The following is a 20,989-nucleotide window of genomic DNA, read 5'->3' as shown; positions in this document are numbered from 1 at the left end:
AATTTAATCCCAGACAAAAATTCACAGTTTACAGAAGACTGACAGTTGACATCGATCACAGCGATAAAATGACATTGACATGTTGACAATAATCGACATCGACCAAATCGAGAAATCTTTTGTAAAGTTTATGAATTAAGTACGTGGAGTGGTATAATTTGATGTTTCATTACGAGATAGCAATCGTTGGGAACTCCACGTATTGATGAGAAAACCTCAATTGTTATTCTCACTAAATAAAAACTTAAGAATGGTGTCATCTAATCTTCCACTTTTTTTGGAAGGTACAGTGGTAAAGGGCTTCGGACGTGGTTCTAAAGAGTTAGGCTGTCCCACAGGTAAGTCGGGCTACCCCTATCTAGTAATTAATCTATAGCCAACACAATAAACTTGTACAAATATTGTAAATGAAGTTCTATACTGTTCTATTTATTGTTGTTGAGTTTGACCTCTGTATGTGTGTGTAGTCCCCATAGAATGGTATTTTCCATCGAAATTACACATATATCCACTAATATTTAATATTATGAAAGGAAATTCGAAATTTCGATACATGAAAAATTCAGGTTGACCAAGAAACATATATTCTTTATCATAATTTTACTCCCAAGAGCCACACCAACACAGTGTCCTTGGTCTTCCTCATTCGTTCTCCTGGAACCTACTTAATTTTACTCACACCTAGTTGTATTTTTCCTATTAAACTATGTTATTTATTTTGATTAATAAAATTCATTTTGTATTTTTTAGCCAACTATGAGTTAGAAGTGGTAAAGAAACTACCAGCAGACCTAGAGCCAGGAGTATACTATGGGTGGGCTCAAATAGACAATGGGCCCATTTATAAAATGGTGGCCAATATTGGATGGTGCCCTTTCTACAACAATGCTGAAAAGTCTGTGGTAAGTGTGGAAAATAAGAAAATTATATTTTCTTTATTAGGTATCTTGCTTAAATCTTAATAAAGTGCATTTTAATGTATATCCAAATTTTAAATAGATTAACCTAATTTTAATTATTTTATCTTTAACAAAGCAAACTCAAAATGATTCATCATACATATAGGTAGGTATTTACACAAAGAGGGGCAATAGGCATATGAATTGATATTATGTACATAATAGCTATAGGTCACATCAAACAAATAAATAGGTTGTAGGTAAATGTGATATGCAAATTAAATAGCAAAACTGGGTACTGGTGATTACTGACAAAATATTATCCTGTACAATTGCTATTTCTTACAAATAATTCAGAAGGTACTGCTAGATATAATGAGATTTTTTGATAAAATATTGTAGTTACCTTTCCTACCCCTCAGTTACCCCTCTTGCTTTTTATCCACCTCTTTAGCCTCTTGCTTAAATAGGTAGGTACATAGTTGCCATAAAAACCACACTCTATGTGATTTTAATTTAGCCATGACTGGCTATGAGACTTGGTTTCAATATTTAACAACTTTATTATATTGACTTATGTAGTAGGTACCTACATACATAATTATGTACCTAAAACTGTATACCTAACTCTATCTGTATCTTTTGAATTGTTCTTAGTATTTAATTAAGGCAGACTGAGATAATGATAAGTGAATGATGTATGTGGTGTTAGTGTCTCGCGTGTATCATTAAAGCTGTTGTTATCTTCTCTCACGAAAAATAGTTCACTGAAATGTGTCAGTAGGATTTATTTCAATAAATAAAATAGATCCAGTCAGTAAAAATTCCTATGAATGCTTCTCAGAGATTCTAAGGTGCTTCTATTTTTTTATATGTCGAATTTCCATTATAGTAGCATACAACCTGCACACCATCTGTGCAACTTATCTCCTCCATATAAATCCTTTAAGGACCCTGCTGCTCACCTCAAGTTTTATTAACCTATCCATTCATTGTCTCTTTCCAGGAAACCCATGTGATGCACAAGTTTGACCAAGACTTCTACGGATCCAATCTAAGAATAAGCATACTGGGTTACCAGAGAGGTGAAAAGAATTTCGACTCATTGCAAGCCCTCATAGATGCTATCAAGAAGGACATAGAAGATGCCAACAGGAATCTGGACCAAGCAGACGCACAGAAGATCAAGTCTCATGACTTCTTCACACAAACAAGAGATTGAGTTTTTTTGTACTTAAAAAACTGAATGTGCCTTGATCATTCCAGCAATGTTCCAGTCTATAAATGATAATAAATTATGAAATCCATTGTACACGAATCCAGTCTATCAAATGTACAGTTCTGAATTTTTATGTGCAATAATTAGTAACTATAAATTGATATAATTACGATTTTTTGCAAAGATATCAATAGTACTTATCTAGCCAATTTTATACCTGCTATTTTATATGTTCCTATAATTGACTGCAGGTAATCATAATAAATATATGAAAAGTATGTGAATAACCATCAAGATTATCTGTTTTTACAACCATTATAAAATCTTATGAAAGCTAATTGTGTAATTTTATATGCCTACTATGTTAATATACATAGCTTGTACATAATCCAGAATATTAATAGTGCATTATTTGCTCTTTAATTTTGTGATATTTTATGAATTTATTATAATAGTACCAGAAATATATTCCTTGTTACCCAAAACATTTGCATTATTTTGTGTTCATAAATCTCCAAATACAGAAAAAAAATAGTCCTCATATATTAAAAAAAATTACTACAGCAGCTACTGCTATAATTTTTCTAAACTTTCATTAACATTTGCATAACTGACTAAATTGAGCATAAATCCTCATCTAACTAAATCTAATCTATAGAGAACTTTATCCTACTTGCCATTTACTAACTCTACATGATTTATTTTTATAGAAGGAACTAAAATAACAAACAAATAGGTAGTTTCCCTTTGAAAAAGCCTTTATTAGTAATGCTTCAACGGATCCATTTCAATGAATTGGTAAAATATATCACTCATTCAACTGGAAAATAAAATGCAAATCTTAAATTAGGGCTCTTCTCCAGGAATACTTAATGTTGTTTTCTCCTAAACGAACATCCTGAAACAAACAACAATCATTAGTATTGAATATAACATAGGTAAAGGAGTGTGGTTCCTACAGCTAACAAGTCTTTTATACTGTTATTATTCATTAGTGCAGTCAACACATTTTCTATCTGCTTTACCAATAATATTGAAGCTTCCAATATTAGGAATGCTTTTTGACCAGGTGAAACTGTCCAGTAGTTAGCATTGTGTTGGTTGATGATGACTATGATCCTATTATTTATTCAGACAACTATCTTGCAAGAATTTCAGCAGACTATGTACAGCTAACATCACATCACACACTTCTTCACATCTTACATGGATTTTATCTTACTGCCAGGTAGATTAAAATTTATCTTAGCATGTGGCAAACTTGACTGACCCTGGTTGCTGAAGCAATTTTGATAGAACCATTGAGAGATGATGGTATAGGGAAGGTACAATACAGGGAATTACATTGTGTTGCACAATGATTGTCATACACTAGAAATACAAAATAAAGGGCCATGATAACAATTAATTACATCTGTTTGGACTTTATTGCACAACGGCTTTCAATAACAGACAGGACTACAACACAACTTCCAGAAAAGTGATTTAAAAATATGAATTAGTCCCACAGTAAAATGAACAGAACATTCTAAGGTTTGTACCATGTTAGTACTTCAATAATTCTTCCTCAGATCCATGCATACTAAAAGAGTATAGTAAACAAAGCATTTTATCTCAAATCCAAAATACAACAAGTTAGTATCTCACCTTCAGTTAATCTAGCACGACCACCGGTGGGCTGGCACAGGATCGTTGAGCATCCCGCGCACACCACCACCCTCTGTGCGTGACTGAATACGGTCGTGATCTTGTAGCAGCCAGGGCATTTCACATCCATGAAGTATGAGTTGGGATGTGGCACCAGCCTCTTCAATTTGTGTTTCCTCCTCTCGGAAACCGGAGTCGGGTGCAATAAGTCTATCGCGAGCTGAAAAACCACATTGTATAGGTTAGGTATCGAACACCAAACATACCTTTGCAACGGCTGGTAGTTAGATGATTGAACACATCACAAGAATAAAAGTGCGTTGAAGATCAAGTATTGGGGTCGTGAGTTCACAAAGCTTTTGGTTATCACAACGATTCGTTTCAAGATGTCAAATTGCCATGTGTATTGGTCAGAAATGCGCAATTGACTTTGGGGTGTTTTAGGGGGAAATCACTCTCAAACTAAATGAAATCAACTGCCGCTAGTACTACTGCACGTAAATTTGTCACTTTATCTCAAATTTCTTCATTTATTATCCACTGATCACGAAAAATACACACCGGCATGGTTTCAGCTTTGATGCAGAACCGGAAAAGGAAAGTGCTCCACAGTACCACAGACAAGACAGAATAATAGACAAAGTAGACTATGGATGCGTTCAATTTTATTAAAAAGTTCAATGTTGATTTTTAAATACGAATATCCTGGGCGAAGAAATTTAACTCATTTAAACGTAGGGTGGATACTGGATATACATTAGAAACATGATTATGTACCTACTTGTTTTTTACTTTTACACATAAATCCATACATTTATTGAAAATATCTATGGCTTAGAAGAATAATCAAAACATGTCATTGTCTATGACCATGATCACAGATAAGTCCACATCCATTTTTGCTTTGACGGATTGACATGACACATGACAGTTTTTTTTTTTGTCAAATTACGATTGTTTGCCGTTGCGTTGTGTAGCGTTGTATTTGTAAATTTAGATTTTTCGTAAAAGAAATCCTAATACACATCATAATTTCCCTTTAAATATTGTGCTAATTAGGCACTTACAATGGCCGACGAAGAGTACGAGGCGGAGGACGCGGGAGCAGACTACGACGACATTGCCGAAGACGATGATAACATTGAAGAGACAGAAGAACAGGAGGAAGATGGTTACAACGTGCAGTGCCTGCAGCCGGGGCAGGCCGGCGGCGGAGTCGAGAAGTCAAAACGAATCACCACTAGATACATGACCAAATACGAAAGAGCTAGAGTTCTAGGTTAGTCCACTTTGAGGTTATGTTTTGATCATATTGTAAACTACGATCCTCTCAAATGTGTGTGTGCAGATTTTTACCAGTATCTTAATTATATAATTCTCCTTTTTCAGGAACAAGAGCTCTTCAAATAGCAATGTGTGCCCCGGTGATGGTGGAGCTCGAAGGTGAAACGGACCCTCTTCAAATAGCCATGAAAGAACTGAAACAACGCAAGATCCCCATCATCATACGTCGATACCTGCCTGACCATTCCTATGAAGATTGGAGTATAGATGAGCTCATTATTATTGATCATTAGGTAGTTTTTAAGATAATTTTATAGACATAAGTACCTACTAAGTGTAAATGTAAGAAGTTCAAAGCATTCTGTTAATAACTTTACTGCAACATAAATATTGATGATGGTTCTACTACTTCTACATTTACAACATTTTTACTACTATAAAACAGTTACATTACAGGAAAGACTACTCTTAAAAATTATCAAATTACAGAGTATCAATGTTATGTATATGAAGATGTAATTTTTAAATAGGAAAATAGAATATTTTTCTTGCATTTTCTTAGTTTTATTGATGATTTTAGAAATATAACCACAAAGTCCAATTTTTCTGTAAATTTGAATATGAAAATGAAGTTTGGGTCTTTCAGAGGGTCATAGTTGGAACCATATTTGAACATGCAGAAGTTATGGTGTAACAGTTGCACTACTTGTGGGAGGTCTATGTACAGCATTGAAAAATTACAGGTTGACAATAATGATGGTGATCTAGATGTGCAGTTGTCCTTATGGGTATTATAAAACCACATTGCACTGAAAGTTATCAATTGAAACAAATAATTCATTGGAGCTATGCCAGGATTGGAACTCACGACACTCGAATTAAAAGCCCAACACTTATCTATTCAAGCACCGCCACTTATTAAGAATAATTTAAATAAAATAAAGTTCATAAGCACTAACTAACTTGACAATCGAACTATCGGAAGTCTGGTCAGTTCATACCGTAATTCTTATGGAACCTCTATGGAACCCAATAAATTTTACTGATATGTGAATGTGGCACAAGAATTGACGATCGTATTACCACTGTCGGCAAATATGAGTGTCTTGTTCATGACCTACTTATATTCCTAAAATCTCAGTGCTTACCTACATAATCTAGTTCAACATAACAGAAGCTCATCTACATTCATCGAGTTTACTCTACAGTGTAGGTACCTAGATAGCTATAGACTACAAAAATAGTTTAAACCCTAGACTGAGACCACCTACTTCGTACGAAAATATAATCGTCTTGCGTATCGACATCTAAAATCCAGGAAAAAGACCGTCATTTCACGAAAATCCACCCACAGGCGGCCTTTACTTCATTGTATTCAGTCGAAACTACCACATCTACAGGAATAACCTTCAGCAGCAGTCGTCGCCCACACTCACTATTTACGTAACAAAGTGAAACGCGCTTGATGATATCAATGCATATCTGCAGCAAACACGCCGCCCTAGCCGCTACTGACATCTTGAAATATACAGCCGCGATGCGCCGGAGTCAGAGCCAAGTGATTTAGTCAGCGCACACCGTCTGACAACTGTATTAATCAATGCAACGTTTAGATGGCGCTATTTATTGTTAATGACTCTTATCCCAAATCACCCGTGTTATAAATTAGCTATCGAGCTGCAAGCTGCTAAGAGCACCCATGAATCAGACTATAGGGCAACCAAAGCAAGGGTTTGGTCAATCAAGGGCTGCATAGGTGACGAATTGACGATGCCTCCAACCATTGCTGCTCAGACATATCGCAGCGACAGGTGGAGGGTGGTGGTGTGACGAATGGTGTTGCGGAGAGCCGGGCTGGTGCTGCGGCGGGCTGGAGCGCGGGGCGGGCGGGGTGCGGGGCGGGCGGCGCTTGGCACGCGGCCCGGCGCGCCGCCCGCGGCCCGCCAGTACACCTCCGACCAGCGATGCTGTGCTGTCTCCGGAAATAGAGTACGTGCTCCACGCGACTAACCGCGGGCCAAACCACCGTTAAAACGCGGTTATTTATAGCCGACTTATCGCTCAACACATCCGTGGCACTTTAAACTTAATAAATTCCAGCGGCGACCTTGAAGTCGGCTACAACCGCGCTTTAACGGTTACGTTCAAACTGCATCGGGAATGCAGTGGTTGGCCCGCGTGCTGTAGCGAGGTGCATTGTCCGTAGATCCGACCGGGTGCGCGAGTGTGAGTGCAAATGACTGAAAGCCCGACTTAGGCGGGCCGGACTTGTATAAAATGTGGACCAAAAGATTTACACTATGGAGGTTAGCGTTGTGCACACTGCTGGTGGCGGCGGCGCTGTCGGCGACGGCGCGAGGTGAGTCCGGCGACGAGTCTGCGTCATCAACTACTAGCTATTCTCGGCGCAACTTGCGCTCAAATTATGTAAAAAGCTCGTATAAGCGCTATTTTTGGCTGTAACCTTAGGTGAAGTTCTCAGTGACATAATGGCCCACTGACCGAGATAGCTGGTGTCGAAGGGCTCTCTATCGACAGCTCACAGCACGGCGTTTGAATTACGACCGCTGCGTCCATTAACTGGCTCAGAAAGCTACGTAAATAGAAATACAGGGATACCTATGTCGCTCCCGGTCGCCATCTTGTGAAAAACGATAGTTCGCCTCTATTTTATGACAATTTGATTAGAAATGGGGTCGGATCAGGACCTATATTTCTAGAGCTTCCGTAACACTTAGCATAGCCAGCAGTGTTTACCTTCGGTAGGGTAGATGAACCTACTTATATACCTATTCAGGCCTAAATCTTAGTTGATAGGACATCTTTTCTGTGAAAATCGGATATGGCCATCACAGTGGCGGATTTACCTATAGGCCAAAAAGGCCAGTGCCTAGGGCGGCAGATTTCGAGGGGCGGCAAATTTAGCTAATTTTTTTAAACAGTTTTTTTAATAATTGTACTTGTACAACTGTACATAGTCCATATATAAATAAACGATTAATAAACGCACTGTAATATATACTGAGGTATACTTTTGTATTTATGTGACCATAAAATTTAAAATATTCTAATAGCGTTTCAATAAAAATAAAATAAAAACTCGTAACACAGGATCTTCGGAGCCTAACACGAGCACCATCTCTCCACAACTTCGTGTACCTAATATTGTTTTATTACCATGTAGATCGGCTCGTTTCCGAGTAAGAGAAATGGCAAAAGGCCTACCACACGAGTTAAACGAGAAGTTTTTTTTTTCAACTAAAATGAGTGAATTGTTACCATCGACCCTAACGGAAAAAGCCATTTCGTTGGAAAAAAAAATTCCTAATAATTTAGAATCTGATTTAGTTAAGGAATGCCTACACTTTCAATGCCACATTTCTTCTGAAAGAATTTTGATAAAACCAGATTCTGGATTATTACAAAGTCTATTTTTTTACTGCAAAAACATAATTCGGAGCATATTTATCAAAACTTTTATCAAAACTGATATAGCATTTCGCATGACACTGTGCACACCGGTGACAAATTTTCTTGCTTAAAACGGGGTAAATACTATCTAAGATCTACTTTAAGACAGGAAAAGCTTAATAATCTCGCAAAGTCAGAACTCATGAAAAAGATTTGATATGACAGTAAACTTAATTAATATTTTTGCAAAATTAAAATCGCCGACGAAAATAAGTGATGTAAAATTATTTGAACTTATTGTCTGTCACCATTAACTAATTGTTACATATTTTAATAGAAATTGATTGTATTGTTTTTAAACTGTTAAGTGCAATAAACATATTTAACAAAAACTATGTTTGGCAAGAGTTGTTAGGGTTAGAGAATGAGCCGTTACAGAGGTTATAAGTCTTTAAAGCGCTTTAAAGTCGGTTTTTTTTGTTTTGACTTTAACAGTCTATATATATAAACCTGTTTATAAATATCAAAATTAAAGTTTCAGTACATAGCGGGTTGCAAAAATAATCTAGTCAATGACAGAAATATATAATTAAGTTCACGATCATCTAATAACAGGATTTAACTATTGAATTTCAAAAGTCAGTAGGGGCGGCAAAAATTTAATGGCCTACGGGCGGCAAATTTGTAAATCCGCCACTGGGCCATCATGTCTATTAACCAGAAATTCGGGCCGATTAGAGAAAATTTAACTACCTACCTACCTAAGTTACCTACACACAGATTTTTACATAATATAGGTAGGAGGAGATTACAGATAAACAACAACCAGACACAAGTCAAACACATAGTTAGTTAAATGCTCATCACAAATGAATGGGATGGGCCTGATGGGTTGGATTCAGGGCAGCATCAGGTTATCAGTCAGTACCTATAGGTTCCTAATAGGTACCTAGTTATTTATCCAAGTAGATCTGGACTTGGGTATGGCTTCTTTCACTACGACCGTATGGTTAGCTGTACGAAGTTTTGTTTTTAAAGTAGGTATTGTCGAAATAAAATCGGTCCAAAGGCACTTCGACGATTTGGATAGCCCAAATGCTTGTATGAATCGTATACGTGGAATCGTGGATCCCAAATTCCAAACTCCTCGAGACCCAGTCAAGACACATCGGGAGGACACCTTTGACCCAAAGACCACTCACCTTGACTACCTACGATACTAATACTAAGGCAGCATCAGCAGCTTCCAGATCTGCTGTTTAAGGATCCCTTGATGTCAATCAAGAATAGGGCCGGTGATTACTACCAGCATCAAAGATCACTAGATCATAGACCAAGGCCACGTTTTTAGGTCATCCAGTGACGCTGAAAATAAAAACCGGAGCGGAAAGTAAAATTAACATTCCTTGAAAATCTTTTTGAAATGCTAATTAAACAAACCCACTATGTATTAACACTATTAACACAACCACATAAATCAAGGTGGGTAATAAACCTGTCCATAAAACATTTTCCCCGAACTCATAGAACTTACATACAAACGGTTTAATGACAAGGTGTTATGCAGTTTTTTGTGGTTCATTATGCATGCTTCTACATACTTAGTGTGTCAGTGACAAACACGTGGTGAAAGGATTAGCCAGTGGAAGTTAGGTCGCAGTAATTAAATGGGCACCCGCAAGGTGGAGTCTTGTCTCCTATTTTATTGGTTACTGCGATGATACTCATGTATTTATTATTACATATCGACAATAAAAATACTAATCTTCATTTATGTGACAGATAATAAAATTAATAAAGCACCAACATTTGTATTAACTACGTGAGATTTTGGCTTATGATTTAAGTACCTACTTAGTACTACGTGGTAAGTACTACTTACCCAGTACCTACCTATACTTAGTTACAACTTACAACTATACAGTAGGTATACTTACATGATGTGTTGTGGTTTGATAAGCGTTCAGATACTAACAAAAAGAAATAGAAACATTATATTCAAGGCGTAGTTAAATAGTCCAAGTTTACGGTTGGCACTCACTCAGTGCCTGTGCCTTCAGTGAATTCTGAAGACTTCACACCGCGTTTATAAAAAGTGTTACTGCATCATACACAATTCAACATCATTAGTCTAAGTAGCCTCTACCATCCAACTGCTAGACGATGATCCTCCTTCATATCAGATCCTGCACTGCTGGTTGGAATCCTGCTTTCATGTGATTCACAAATTGACAGGGTAGTACTCTGGTGAAACATGCATTACATCTGACCTGACCCAGAGAGTAACTAACTAGAGTACGTACTCAGATATTTTATATAAACATGAACAAAATTAAATCCATATCCTTACACTTACGAGGAGCGACCTTTGATAAACACTCGTATTGTTAACCAAGGTTAGTACAGCATATTCGCAGTAGTAACTATTGGTAGGGTAAGGGCCTATACGCCAGAGATGCGCGGATTCATATTCCTCCATGAGTTCGTTAGAATTTAAGTCCAATCGGTGGAGGTAAACATAGCAGTAGTTATCTAGCGTGGTGGGATTTCCCACCATGCTGGATAACATTATAGTTAATACTTATTTGGAATGGAGTTTAGAACTTAGGCCAAGGTTGCATTAATTGACCCCACATGGAATAATATTATATTTCTATATGTTCAGAGGGGTAACGGAAAAAGGTAAAGCTCTCTCGAGTGGAACATTGGTAGGTACATATACTTACTACATATCCCCGTAATTTCAGCTCAGCCAGCCTAGGTCCCGTGTAAATTAGAGCAGCAAGCCTGGATGTTGCAAATGCTGAGATAGGTGACTACCTACAGGGAATCGAATAGAAATAATAGATTTGTTAGTTACTTAACTAGGTACCTTAAGTTAGTCAATATTTCTGTTTGTATATTCCAGGTGACGAGGAGGTGCCTTCAGAATCACAATGTCGTCCATATATCGAAAAAGCCCTCAAAGGGCTGGAATCAGGAGATGCCGAAACAGAAGGTAAACCTCTAATGACCTCTAGGTACTAATTATTTCTTGAGATCTTTACATTACTTTTAATAGTTTTGCAATGGGGATTCCGGGATAACAAGTATATAGGTAAGCAGGATGATAGCCAACCCACGCTAAGAGACGGCACTTGAAGAAGATGATCCCATATGTGGCTTTTATGACGGTGAAATTTTACATAATGTTTGAAAACGTTTGACTTTCGGAGTCTATTCAATAATCATCGACCAACAGATACAGATTTGAACACTCGGCAATCAAATACGACCGAATCCGCGTTGTTCTATGATCAAAGGTATTGAAAATATCTAAAAAAATCATTCATTGTCTGCCTAGTAACGCCTAGCCTGCATTAGATAGCTGGCACGTATTTTGCGTAGCGTTTAGTCAATTAGTAATGATTCATTCAGTCACACACTGGCTGGCAATATTGGTAAAATAATGTGAAAATAAGCTATTGTGAGTGCTAATAATAAACAGGTGCCTATGCGTACTGCGTGCGTATGTAACAAATCTTATTAAACCGTAAGCCCAGTTGGTACCTAGTTGTATCAAAGATTTTTTTCAAACACCTAATGATCCTGCTCAGAATTTAAATAAAATTAAGAATTGGGATTTTTATATCGGATAGGAGAACTAGTTTTAGAACTTTTATGAGAGTGATGAAACGAAAGAAATTAAACATTGTCCTCGACTCCAAGTAGCAGGGCCAGCTATAAATACGGTCGTTTTATTTATACCGACGCACCGCGGAGACTGGAAATCTAACAGCTGTAGTAGTCCATTTAAAAATAAGCTTGCACTCTCTTGTTAAACAAACCAGAATAACAAATGTGCGTTTTAAATGAGTCGAGAATATTGTCTTTTAACAAAACAACTATAACTTAACCTAACATTGTTTGCAGATTCCGCAGTGAAAAACGACAGTAGTGAAGTAAGTGTAGATGAAGATACGAATGAAGTGAACTCGGCGGAAGATGGAGGTGAGGCTGGAGACACCAGTGAGGATGATGCACCGTCCATTGAAGTTGCTGAGGAGCCTTACATACCACACACTTCAGTGGAAGAGGTAGAGTCTAAGCCTTCCGAAGAGGAAGATCAAAAGGATGACGCTACGGCTGAAGAAACCGACAGTGACGATGACAAAACAGTAGAGGACAGCAAGGCTGACGATGATGACGGAGACAGCAAAGAACAAGCATCTGCTGAAGAACAAGCAGCTGATACAGGTATTTTTTATTTACAATACTTATTACTTTTATAAGATTAGTTTTTCATTGTCGATGAAATATTTTTTTGTTTTTGAATTTCAGACAGCGATGAAGAGAAAAAGGAAGACGAGGCTAAAGATGACGAAGAATCCAAGGAAGGTGATGAACAGCAAGATGAAGACAGCAAAGAAGTAGATGAACAGTCTGATGAGCCAGCCACACAAGATGATGGATCCGATGAACAGGCAGATGATGACCAGAAAGAATCAACAGAAGCCTCCGAAGAAACAAAGGATGAATCTGATGGTGAACAAAGTGACAAAAAGTCAGTAGAAGATGACGAAGGATCTCAAGAAGAAAAGGCTGAATCTGGAGACGACGATGACTCCAAGCAATCCGAAGAAGACAAAGAAGAGACTGATGAAAAGTCAACAGAAGACAAAGATGAATCCAAAGAGCAAGAATCTGAAACCGCTGAAGAAGTAGATAAATCAGAGGTAGAAGAAGAATCTGCAGCCACTGAAGCAGAAACAGAGGAAGATAAAGAAGACGAGAAGTCTGAAGAAACAGCTGAAGCAAGTGAAGCTGATGATGCTTCTGAAGAAAAAGAAGGTGCTGAAGCTGACACTGATGCTGAGGCAGACGCCAGCAAGGAGGAATCCGCTGGCGAAGATGAATCTGCTGCTGGCGAAGAGTCTGCCGGAGAAGAGGAATCTACTGATGAAGAGGATGAAGGTGCACCCGAAGAAGATCTGCTTATTGTAAGTACATAAGTACTCTTCCTTATGTTTTGGAAGTTGTTATTATACTTATCGTCACCTGCAATCAATTGTCTGCCTACATTACACTTATTTAAATTTCAGCTTTGATACTCTATAATTATAAGATTATAACGCTCTAAATAAGATTATTTTGATGCATGAAACTTCACGCTAACGCAGGTTATTTTCACACTTACAGGAGAAAGAAATCCCGAAGAACCTAAGGTCTCGCGAGCACATCACCAAAATCCTCAGACTGGACGAAGATGCCAATGAAGATGAAATCATCATTGAAAAATCTGCTGACATCATCCTTAGAGACTTGAAGAAGCTGTACGAAGGATCTATCAAGCCCCTTGAGGCACTCTACAAATACAGAGACCTAAGTAACAGGCACTTTGGCGACCCAGAAATCTTTTCTAAGCCTCTTGTTCTGTTCATGGGACCTTGGAGCGGTGGAAAGTCGAGCATTCTGAACTACATCACTGGGTTGGAGTTCACCGACTGGTCTCTAAGAACAGGTATTTAGTTACCACTACCACCATGACTATTGGCAACCACAACCACAAAAGTCAATTAAAATGGCAGTAATCAAAATGGTTTCAATTTTCAGGAGCTGAACCATCCCCAGCTTACTTCAATATTCTCATGCACGGCAAGGAACCTGAGGTACTCGATGGTACTCAACTGGCTGCTGATTGGACCTTCTCTGGACTTCAGAAATTCGGACAAGGTCTCGAAGAAAGACTCAGAGGGTTGAGGTACCCTAGCAAACTGCTTGAAAAGGTAAGGACTATCTGAGCTATCCTATGATCATGATGTTTCGGGGATGTTTATATTGGTCCCTAATAATTCTGATTCCAGGTGAACATTGTGGAGATCCCTGGTATCTTGGAGGTGAGGAAGCAAGTGTCTCGCGTCTTCCCCTTCAACGACGCCTGCCAGTGGTTCATCGACCGCGCAGACATCATCTTCCTCGTCTACGATCCCTCCAAACTGGACGTTGGACCTGAAACTGAGGCTATCCTTGATCAACTTAAGGGCAGAGAATCTCAGGTAACAACAGCACGTTACACCTTCGATGTTTTGTCTAACCTTTGACTGAGTCGAATAGGTACTCTGATGTTGTTAATAACAACAATCACAACTTCATAAATTCCATTTTCTCTTTCACAGACTCGCATCGTCTTGAACAAGGCAGACACTGTGAAGCCTGAGGAGCTGATGCGCGTGCAAAGCGCCCTCATCTGGAACATTTCTCCCCTCATGAGCTCTGCGCAGCCGCCGGTCATGTACACAGTATCTCTGTGGTCGCTTCCCTACGAGGCTGGGGCGCCGGTCAGACTGCTGCAAGCCCAGGAACGGGAGCTCTTCAAGGACCTCCGCAACGCTATTGACAAGCGTATCGAGAACAAGATCGCTAGCGCGAGACGTTTTGCCGTAAGTTGAGGTTTTTACGTAAGTTGTTCTTTGGGAAGAATGCAGTATCCTAGTCTATCATTAATCATTGTTATATGCGATGGTATGGTCAGAAAACTTTTCAGAGCTAAGAAACATTATTTCTGCTTCTGCGACTTCATGTCAACCAAACTTCTTAGGACATTAATTTAATCGGGCATTTACTTATACAAAATTTTACGATTTGTTTCACAGGTCCGCGTCAGAAACCACGCTAAGATGGTTGACTGCTACCTCACAACCTACTACAACCACAAGACGATCTTCGGCAACAAGAAGCTCATCGCTGAAGCCATCATCGAGAACCCTCAGAACTACCACATCTACGAGGGTCTCAGCACTCTCACTAACATTTCCAGGTGAGGATACTACCATAATTATGACATAGCAGTAGTTTCCATAGAGTGGATGCAAAAACAGTAAGTAGATAAACAATGGGAAACATGGTCGCAAAGTTGCATTAGAGTCGTTTAGCGCATAAGGGACCTATGTAGGCTGCAGATTAGTCATTGGCTAAATGATAAATATTATAACTAATGCATAACTTGGAGGCGATCCATTCTCAGCGACCTCAATGCCGTCGGAATCTCCTGGGACGAAGCCAAAGAAAGAGCCCAGGACAGGAACGTCTGGAGAAGAACTGTGGAGGCCCTATGCTCCTCGTGGAGTTAGAGGAATTAATAATGATAACTAATGCTGGGGCTCCAATGACCACTATTTTCCCTGCCCCTAATACTCAATATTTTGTTGCAGGTACGACTTGCCGGATCCAGAGACGTACCGCGACTTCTTCCGTCTGAACAGCCTATACGAGTTCCAGCAGTTATCGGCCACCTGCACCTACTTCCGAGGCTGTCCAATCACGAAGCTGGACGTGGCCATCGCCTATGACCTCCCTGAGCTGGTCGGCCGCTACAAGAAGATGGTCGAGACCGCCACACCCCAGGGCATGCCCAAGAGTTGATGCACCCCCGAACGAACGACACCCCGCTTTTAATACCCGCTTCTTATACCGCGATTGGTTTGATGTATTTTGGGCACATCTTGCATTTCTATTTTAATAAAATCGGGCGTTTTTTTTTTCGTTACGGCAAATCGCATTTCAGTTGTTTATTTATTGTTTTTTTTTTTGCTTTACCACGCTTTTTCCTGCCGGGATGGAGGTATGTGGTGAATGGAGTCGAATGATGTATTTTTTCTATTATTGTGATTTTTCCGTGAGCGTTTTTTAGGTTGAGGTAGACGCAATATTTGTACAAGACAGCAATCTCCTATTAACATTTTTTACAAGTCGCGAAAATGATTAGTCAAAATTAATCTAGTCACTATGTTAAAGTTTGTTAGTTATTATTATTGTTGATAATTTATTTATTTAATAATGTTGAGTTCCTACTCTACTGCCCTGGGACAAATTACAACGTGCAGTCTCTAGTCTTGAATATTTTGTTACTAGTATTTGATAAACACTATGTGAATATTTATTTAAGTAATAAATTAAAAAAATAAATTGCCTTTCATTTTCCTGATATCTAACATCTTAATTAGTTTTTCATTTATCGGCATTTAAGTCCTCTAACGAATCACCACATCTCTGATGCGATCCTTCAAAGCACCGTCAGAGTAACCCTGAGAATCTTCATAGTTTAGGTACTTCTTCTTCTTCAATCCCGCTACTCCTCCGAGGAGTCTGGGGCTGATACCAGGCCCTTCCATCCTTCTCTGTCCGTGGCCAGCAAGTTGAGCTCTGGCCACGACATCCCTTTCTCTTGGGCCTTACTGACTATGGACCGCCTCCAGGAAACCCCAGGGCGGTTCAAGGCGACCTGGTCGACCAGCTCATACCATAGTTTACTGAAGCGACCTAAATCCACGCTCAGACCAGCCTAATCGTCATTCTACTCGGGGTAAGGAGTAATAGGGTTTAACTTAGTGTTTAGTAAGCTACAGTAACATATTAAAACACAAAAAGTTCAACAAAAATATAACTAATATTTAAAGAGTCTCGCGGCACCATAAGAAATTTATTTCCGAACGCAACATTCGTAACGTCAAAATGCAGCATGACATTGACGTATGACATGACATGACATTGACATTTGATTCCCTCGCGATATTTTGTGAAACTGTGTGGATTTTGCATTTTGTGAGCATTTTCAAGAATTTCAGGCTTATTTTGTAATAGTTACAATTGTAAGTGATGCATACGGATTTATCAGCTCATTTACACACCGATGAATGTAATGTTCTCATTAAAAAGTTGATGGACTGTCATTCAGAGGTAATATTTTGGGAGCGACAAATTGCATAATATTGTCGAAAAATACTGAGATAAAAATATTGAACATGTTAATTTCCATTACAGCATTCATTCCTGAAGTTCTTTGGATACTGTAACGATGAGGACACTTTGATGAGGAGGTGTTTGAAAGGAGAAAGACTTCGGCGTCAGAAAGCGAATTTGGAAGATTCTAGGAAAAAACGAGCTGAGATAAGAGCAAGAATTCTAGCATCTGAACAACAGTCGCAGTCCTAGAGCAACTAATAACACAAAATGTCGCTAGATATACTTGAATCAGTTGACCTCAATAGTTATAAGACATTCACAGACAGATATTTCAGTAAACGCTACATAGTCAATGCGGCGGGAATAGAAAACAATGATATTATGTTAATGTTCCACTCCAATCGCATAACACTTGTAAGTCTCGCCCCATCACACTTCTTCTTCAAGAAATCGGGAAAGTATAAGATCAATTTCAGTAGTGGTAAGGTTGACCGACTGAGCAACTCCGTGAAAGGAAAAGGAAAAAAGGGAGGCCAGCATTTATCACCTCAGTCTGTTATCTGTAGAGTAGAATATGAAGATGGCACTGGCTTCAATGTTCCTTGTGGAATGAAGGGAAGTCTTATTGAAGTGAATGAAGTTCTAGTTGAAAAGCCCGAGTTACTTAAAGAATATCCAGATTCCGATGGTTTTATTGCCATCATGCTGTCCAGTATTGCCAACTCTGAAGCCACAAAGAATGAGTTATTAACACCAGAAGAGTATGATGAAGCTGTAAAGAATAATGTTAAATGAATAAATATTTTTAGCTATAGTTCAACTTATTATTTTTGTCTCCTCAGAATAATTTACAAATTCAATTAATAATATATGGTCCATCATATTTTGAATAAACTGTGTTAATTACGGAAACTATTAGGTACATCATGACTGTATTGTGTAGTATTAGTGCCTCAAGTACAGTGAATGCTTCCATATAACATGCATAGACTAGAATATTATAAATAACATGCACCTGTAAAACAATAGAAAACAGCTCTGCTATGGCCATTTGTCATCCAGGTGCTGTCCAATTCATGGAGTTAATTAACTTGTTAATTATTTAGATGGACATTTTACATATGTATGTGTATTTACATTCTGTTCATGTTATATATGTAATCTAAAACACAGATGTCTTGACAATATTTAGGCAGCAAATGAATAGTAAAATATATCAACTCACAACACATAGGTACTTACCGTGCTTTGTTTACGAACAAATAATGGATAGTGATAGCCTAAACTTTACATTATGAAATTACCATGTTATAATGAAGAGTAAATATTGCCCCAGCAAAATGACTTTCTGACCCCCACTCGTTACACCTAACTGATAACAAAGTTATGTTCAAACCTTATCAACAGTGTCTCTAAGTAGCCCGTACAGTGTAGTGATTTCTGACAACACACTCCAAGATGACTACAAAAAACATATCAAGAATCCTCTTCGCCCCTAAGCTATTTACGCACAACGTGCCAGCTGCAACTCAAATCCGACTATCCAGCCATGGACACAAGAAAGCAGTCAAGACGCCGCTATACGACTTGCACTTGAAATACGGTGGTAAAGTGGTGGACTTCGCCGGTTTCCTTCTCCCGGTGCAGTATTCTGATCTTGGGGTTTCTGCATCGCATGTCCACACGCGGTCTAGCGCGTCCATCTTCGATGTCTCCCACATGCTACAGACCAGGGTGCGGGGGAAGGACTGCATCGCTTGGTTCGAGTCCATCTGCCCCGTAGACCTGAAGAACATGCCGGACGGGTCCAGCTCTCTCACCGTCTTCTTAAACGAGAAAGGAGGCATCATCGACGATTTAATCGTGACGAGGGTCAACTCCGAAGCCTTGTATATCGTCTCGAACGCAGGACGCTTGGATGTCGACAAGCAGCATATGAAGGAAACCTCTGAAAGGTTCAAGAAAGGCGGCAAGGACGTCGACGTGGAATTCTGGGACTGTAGCGAGCGCGCGCTGATCGCTTTGCAAGGGCCGAAAGGGGTGGCCAGTCTGCAGGGCTTGACTGATATAGATTTGAAGGAGCAGTGGTTCATGACGTCACGCGTCGGTTCCGTGGCCGGAGTGAAGGACTGTCGGGTGACGCGCTGCGGCTACACTGGAGAAGATGGCGTCGAGATCTCCATTCCTGCTGATAAAGCTGAACATGTAACTGAAGCTCTACTTCAATCTCCTGATGTTAAACTGGCAGGTTTGGGCGCAAGGGATTCGCTGCGTTTAGAAGCTGGGTTGTGCCTGTACGGGAACGACATCGATGAGGCAGTCACGCCAGTCGAAGCCGCTCTGACGTGGCTCGTTGCTAAGAGACGGCGCGGAGAAGCCAACTTCCCGGGAGCTGACATCATTTTGCGGCAAATCAAGGAGGGAGTGGCCAAGAGACGGGTTGGCATCCGCATTGAAAATGGAGCACCAGCGAGGAAGGATGCTGTTCTTAAAGACGCGAAGACAGCTGAGGTGATTGGACAAGTGACCAGCGGATGCCCGAGTCCGTCTTTAGGTGGCAACGTGGGTATGGGGTATGTGGCGGAGAAACTCAAGAAAGTAGGCACGGAGTTGCTAGTCAACATACGGGGCAAAGATGTACCATGCACTGTAGCTAAAATGCCGTTCGTCCCCGCTAAATACTATGTAAAGAAGTGAAAAAATAGAGTTGTCTAAAAATATATTCGTTTTATTTACACTCATTTAAATTAAACGTAATAGGCATTATAACAATACATGTACGACATATTAACACTAATTATAACATCAAAATTAAGATTAACTACCTAATTCGATAACAAATTGAGCAACTGAATTTTATTGGAAAACAAGTCTGTTTGTACAAAACAATGTAGATAAATTCGTGAGCGGAATGAAAGGGAATGTACGATGCATTTTGGCACTTATGTTAATACTAATACTGTCATATTTCTATGTGTACTTAACTATCACAGGTTATCTTTCGCATTAGATGCACGGAATTTTGTAAGTAAGGCAATTTTTTTTAATGTATTTCACAAAGACACACTTCTAATGCGCTCAAATTGACAACTTCATTCACTATAATTTAACATCACTAAGCTTATGTACAAAATATACTTTCGTTAAAACACATTCTTTCGCAAATTCCAAACATCAAATTCGTCTTACAAATACCAATTAAATAAGTAAGTACAGTTCCCCAAAATTGATAATGCACATAGAAATCTTCGTCATTGTTCGGCAACGGTCGTATTCCCGAGCGTTAGAAAACTATTATGTATTTAGAGGGGTTAAGTGCATTTTCTTCATGAAATTTTAGTAGAATTATGTAATTGGTGCTAAAAGAGATAATTGATTTATCAGTAACGAAATTTGATTCGATAATTCATAATATTCCATAATATTAAAATTTACTTCGAAAATGTTACAGTAGGTACTTTTCAAGTGTCTTACTGAAGCTGATGTAAAGATGGATGAAAGAAGGTTTGAATAACACAAGGTTTATATTATAAGGAGAAATGGATTTCAAACACAGGTTTATATTAAAATTTTTAAATCTCAGTTCAAAAGTATTTACAGCACTGATTATTTCACATAAATAAAAATGTTTACATTAAAATCTCAGTTCAAAAGTATTTACAGCGCTGATCATTCACAATAATATTACAATTACAAACTTTGTCTTTTGGGTGTGGCTTTATTGGCAAAGTGAAGTCAATCAATGTGACGTATATTTTATTCTTAAATGTGCCTCATAATATGGCATCGTCAAAAATAATTAAAGTTG

At 38.8% G+C, this 20,989-nt stretch overlaps 6 protein-coding genes across 8 annotated transcripts; 5 read left to right on the top strand and 1 right to left on the bottom strand.

Moving 5' to 3' along the window:
- The first annotated feature begins 89 nt into the window (after positions 1–89).
- On the top strand, positions 90–2,323 carry LOC105393146 (putative riboflavin kinase). Its single transcript, XM_011564880.3, has 3 exons — positions 90–338; positions 751–902; positions 1,906–2,323. Exons 1-3 carry the CDS (start codon positions 206–208, stop codon positions 2,119–2,121), a joined length of 501 nt encoding a protein of 166 aa, XP_011563182.3. The 5' UTR covers positions 90–205; the 3' UTR covers positions 2,122–2,323.
- A 532-nt stretch (positions 2,324–2,855) lies between these two features.
- On the bottom strand, positions 2,856–4,484 carry LOC105393147 (40S ribosomal protein S27). Its single transcript, XM_011564881.3, has 3 exons — positions 4,327–4,484; positions 3,766–3,985; positions 2,856–3,016 (listed from the first exon to the last, which is right to left on the bottom strand). The coding sequence occupies exons 1-3, from the start codon at positions 4,330–4,332 to the stop codon at positions 2,988–2,990; spliced, it is 255 nt and encodes an 84-aa protein (XP_011563183.1). The 5' UTR covers positions 4,333–4,484; the 3' UTR covers positions 2,856–2,987.
- Positions 4,485–4,704: 220 nt separating this feature from the next.
- Positions 4,705–5,602, top strand: LOC105393148 (DNA-directed RNA polymerases I, II, and III subunit RPABC2). Its single transcript, XM_011564882.3, has 2 exons — positions 4,705–5,044; positions 5,155–5,602. The coding sequence occupies exons 1-2, from the start codon at positions 4,834–4,836 to the stop codon at positions 5,340–5,342; spliced, it is 399 nt and encodes a 132-aa protein (XP_011563184.1). The 5' UTR covers positions 4,705–4,833; the 3' UTR covers positions 5,343–5,602.
- A 1,315-nt stretch (positions 5,603–6,917) lies between these two features.
- Positions 6,918–16,010, top strand: LOC105393149 (sarcalumenin). 2 transcript variants are annotated; one of them, XM_038106735.2, is made up of 11 exons: positions 6,918–7,038; positions 7,256–7,408; positions 11,369–11,458; positions 12,373–12,696; positions 12,781–13,439; positions 13,639–13,960; positions 14,053–14,225; positions 14,304–14,495; positions 14,616–14,879; positions 15,093–15,256; positions 15,651–16,010. In XM_038106735.2, exons 2-11 carry the CDS (start codon positions 7,327–7,329, stop codon positions 15,859–15,861), a joined length of 2,481 nt encoding a protein of 826 aa, XP_037962663.2. In that variant the 5' UTR covers positions 6,918–7,038; positions 7,256–7,326; the 3' UTR covers positions 15,862–16,010. The 2 variants fall into 2 exon arrangements, with proteins under 2 accessions (XP_037962663.2, XP_048478037.1); XM_048622080.1 differs by lacking the exon at positions 6,918–7,038 and having other exon boundaries at positions 7,240–7,408.
- A 966-nt stretch (positions 16,011–16,976) lies between these two features.
- On the top strand, positions 16,977–17,995 carry LOC105393150 (COX assembly mitochondrial protein 2 homolog). Of its 2 annotated transcripts, none has more exons than XM_038107112.2 (2): positions 16,977–17,087; positions 17,260–17,995. In XM_038107112.2, the coding sequence occupies exon 2, from the start codon at positions 17,449–17,451 to the stop codon at positions 17,974–17,976; it is 528 nt and encodes a 175-aa protein (XP_037963040.2). In that variant the 5' UTR covers positions 16,977–17,087; positions 17,260–17,448; the 3' UTR covers positions 17,977–17,995. The 2 variants fall into 2 exon arrangements, with proteins under 2 accessions (XP_037963040.2, XP_011563186.3); XM_011564884.3 differs by having other exon boundaries at positions 16,982–17,175; positions 17,260–17,581.
- A 474-nt stretch (positions 17,996–18,469) lies between these two features.
- Positions 18,470–19,899, top strand: LOC105393177 (aminomethyltransferase, mitochondrial). The gene has a single exon (XM_038107109.2). The coding sequence runs from the start codon at positions 18,640–18,642 to the stop codon at positions 19,876–19,878; it is 1,239 nt and encodes a 412-aa protein (XP_037963037.2). The 5' UTR covers positions 18,470–18,639; the 3' UTR covers positions 19,879–19,899.
- The last annotated feature ends 1,090 nt before the right edge of the window (positions 19,900–20,989 follow it).

Source organism: Plutella xylostella, chromosome 7, assembly GCF_932276165.1.
Source record: "Plutella xylostella chromosome 7, ilPluXylo3.1, whole genome shotgun sequence".
In the NCBI taxonomy this organism is placed as follows: Eukaryota; Metazoa; Arthropoda; class Insecta; order Lepidoptera; family Plutellidae; genus Plutella; species Plutella xylostella.
Note: the sequence above shows the minus strand (reverse complement) of the source record. Positions and strands in the feature narration are given on the sequence as shown.

Coding starts and splice junctions, on each gene's coding strand:
- LOC105393146 (XM_011564880.3), top strand. CDS start 206: ATGAGAAAACCTCAATTGTTATTCTCACTAAATAAAAACTTAAGAATG. Junction 339..750: donor AGAGTTAGGCTGTCCCACAG/GTAAGTCGGGCT, acceptor TGTATTTTTTAG/CCAACTATGAGTTAGAAGTG. Junction 903..1,905: donor ACAATGCTGAAAAGTCTGTG/GTAAGTGTGGAA, acceptor GTCTCTTTCCAG/GAAACCCATGTGATGCACAA.
- LOC105393147 (XM_011564881.3), bottom strand. Junction 3,017..3,765: donor TCGTGCTAGATTAACTGAAG/GTGAGATACTAA, acceptor TGTTTGTTTCAG/GATGTTCGTTTAGGAGAAAA.
- LOC105393148 (XM_011564882.3), top strand. CDS start 4,834: ATGGCCGACGAAGAGTACGAGGCGGAGGACGCGGGAGCAGACTACGAC. Junction 5,045..5,154: donor CGAAAGAGCTAGAGTTCTAG/GTTAGTCCACTT, acceptor CTCCTTTTTCAG/GAACAAGAGCTCTTCAAATA.
- LOC105393149 (XM_038106735.2), top strand. CDS start 7,327: ATGTGGACCAAAAGATTTACACTATGGAGGTTAGCGTTGTGCACACTG. Junction 13,961..14,052: donor CGACTGGTCTCTAAGAACAG/GTATTTAGTTAC, acceptor TTCAATTTTCAG/GAGCTGAACCATCCCCAGCT. Junction 14,880..15,092: donor CTAGCGCGAGACGTTTTGCC/GTAAGTTGAGGT, acceptor TTTGTTTCACAG/GTCCGCGTCAGAAACCACGC.
- LOC105393150 (XM_038107112.2), top strand. CDS start 17,449: ATGTCGCTAGATATACTTGAATCAGTTGACCTCAATAGTTATAAGACA.
- LOC105393177 (XM_038107109.2), top strand. CDS start 18,640: ATGACTACAAAAAACATATCAAGAATCCTCTTCGCCCCTAAGCTATTT.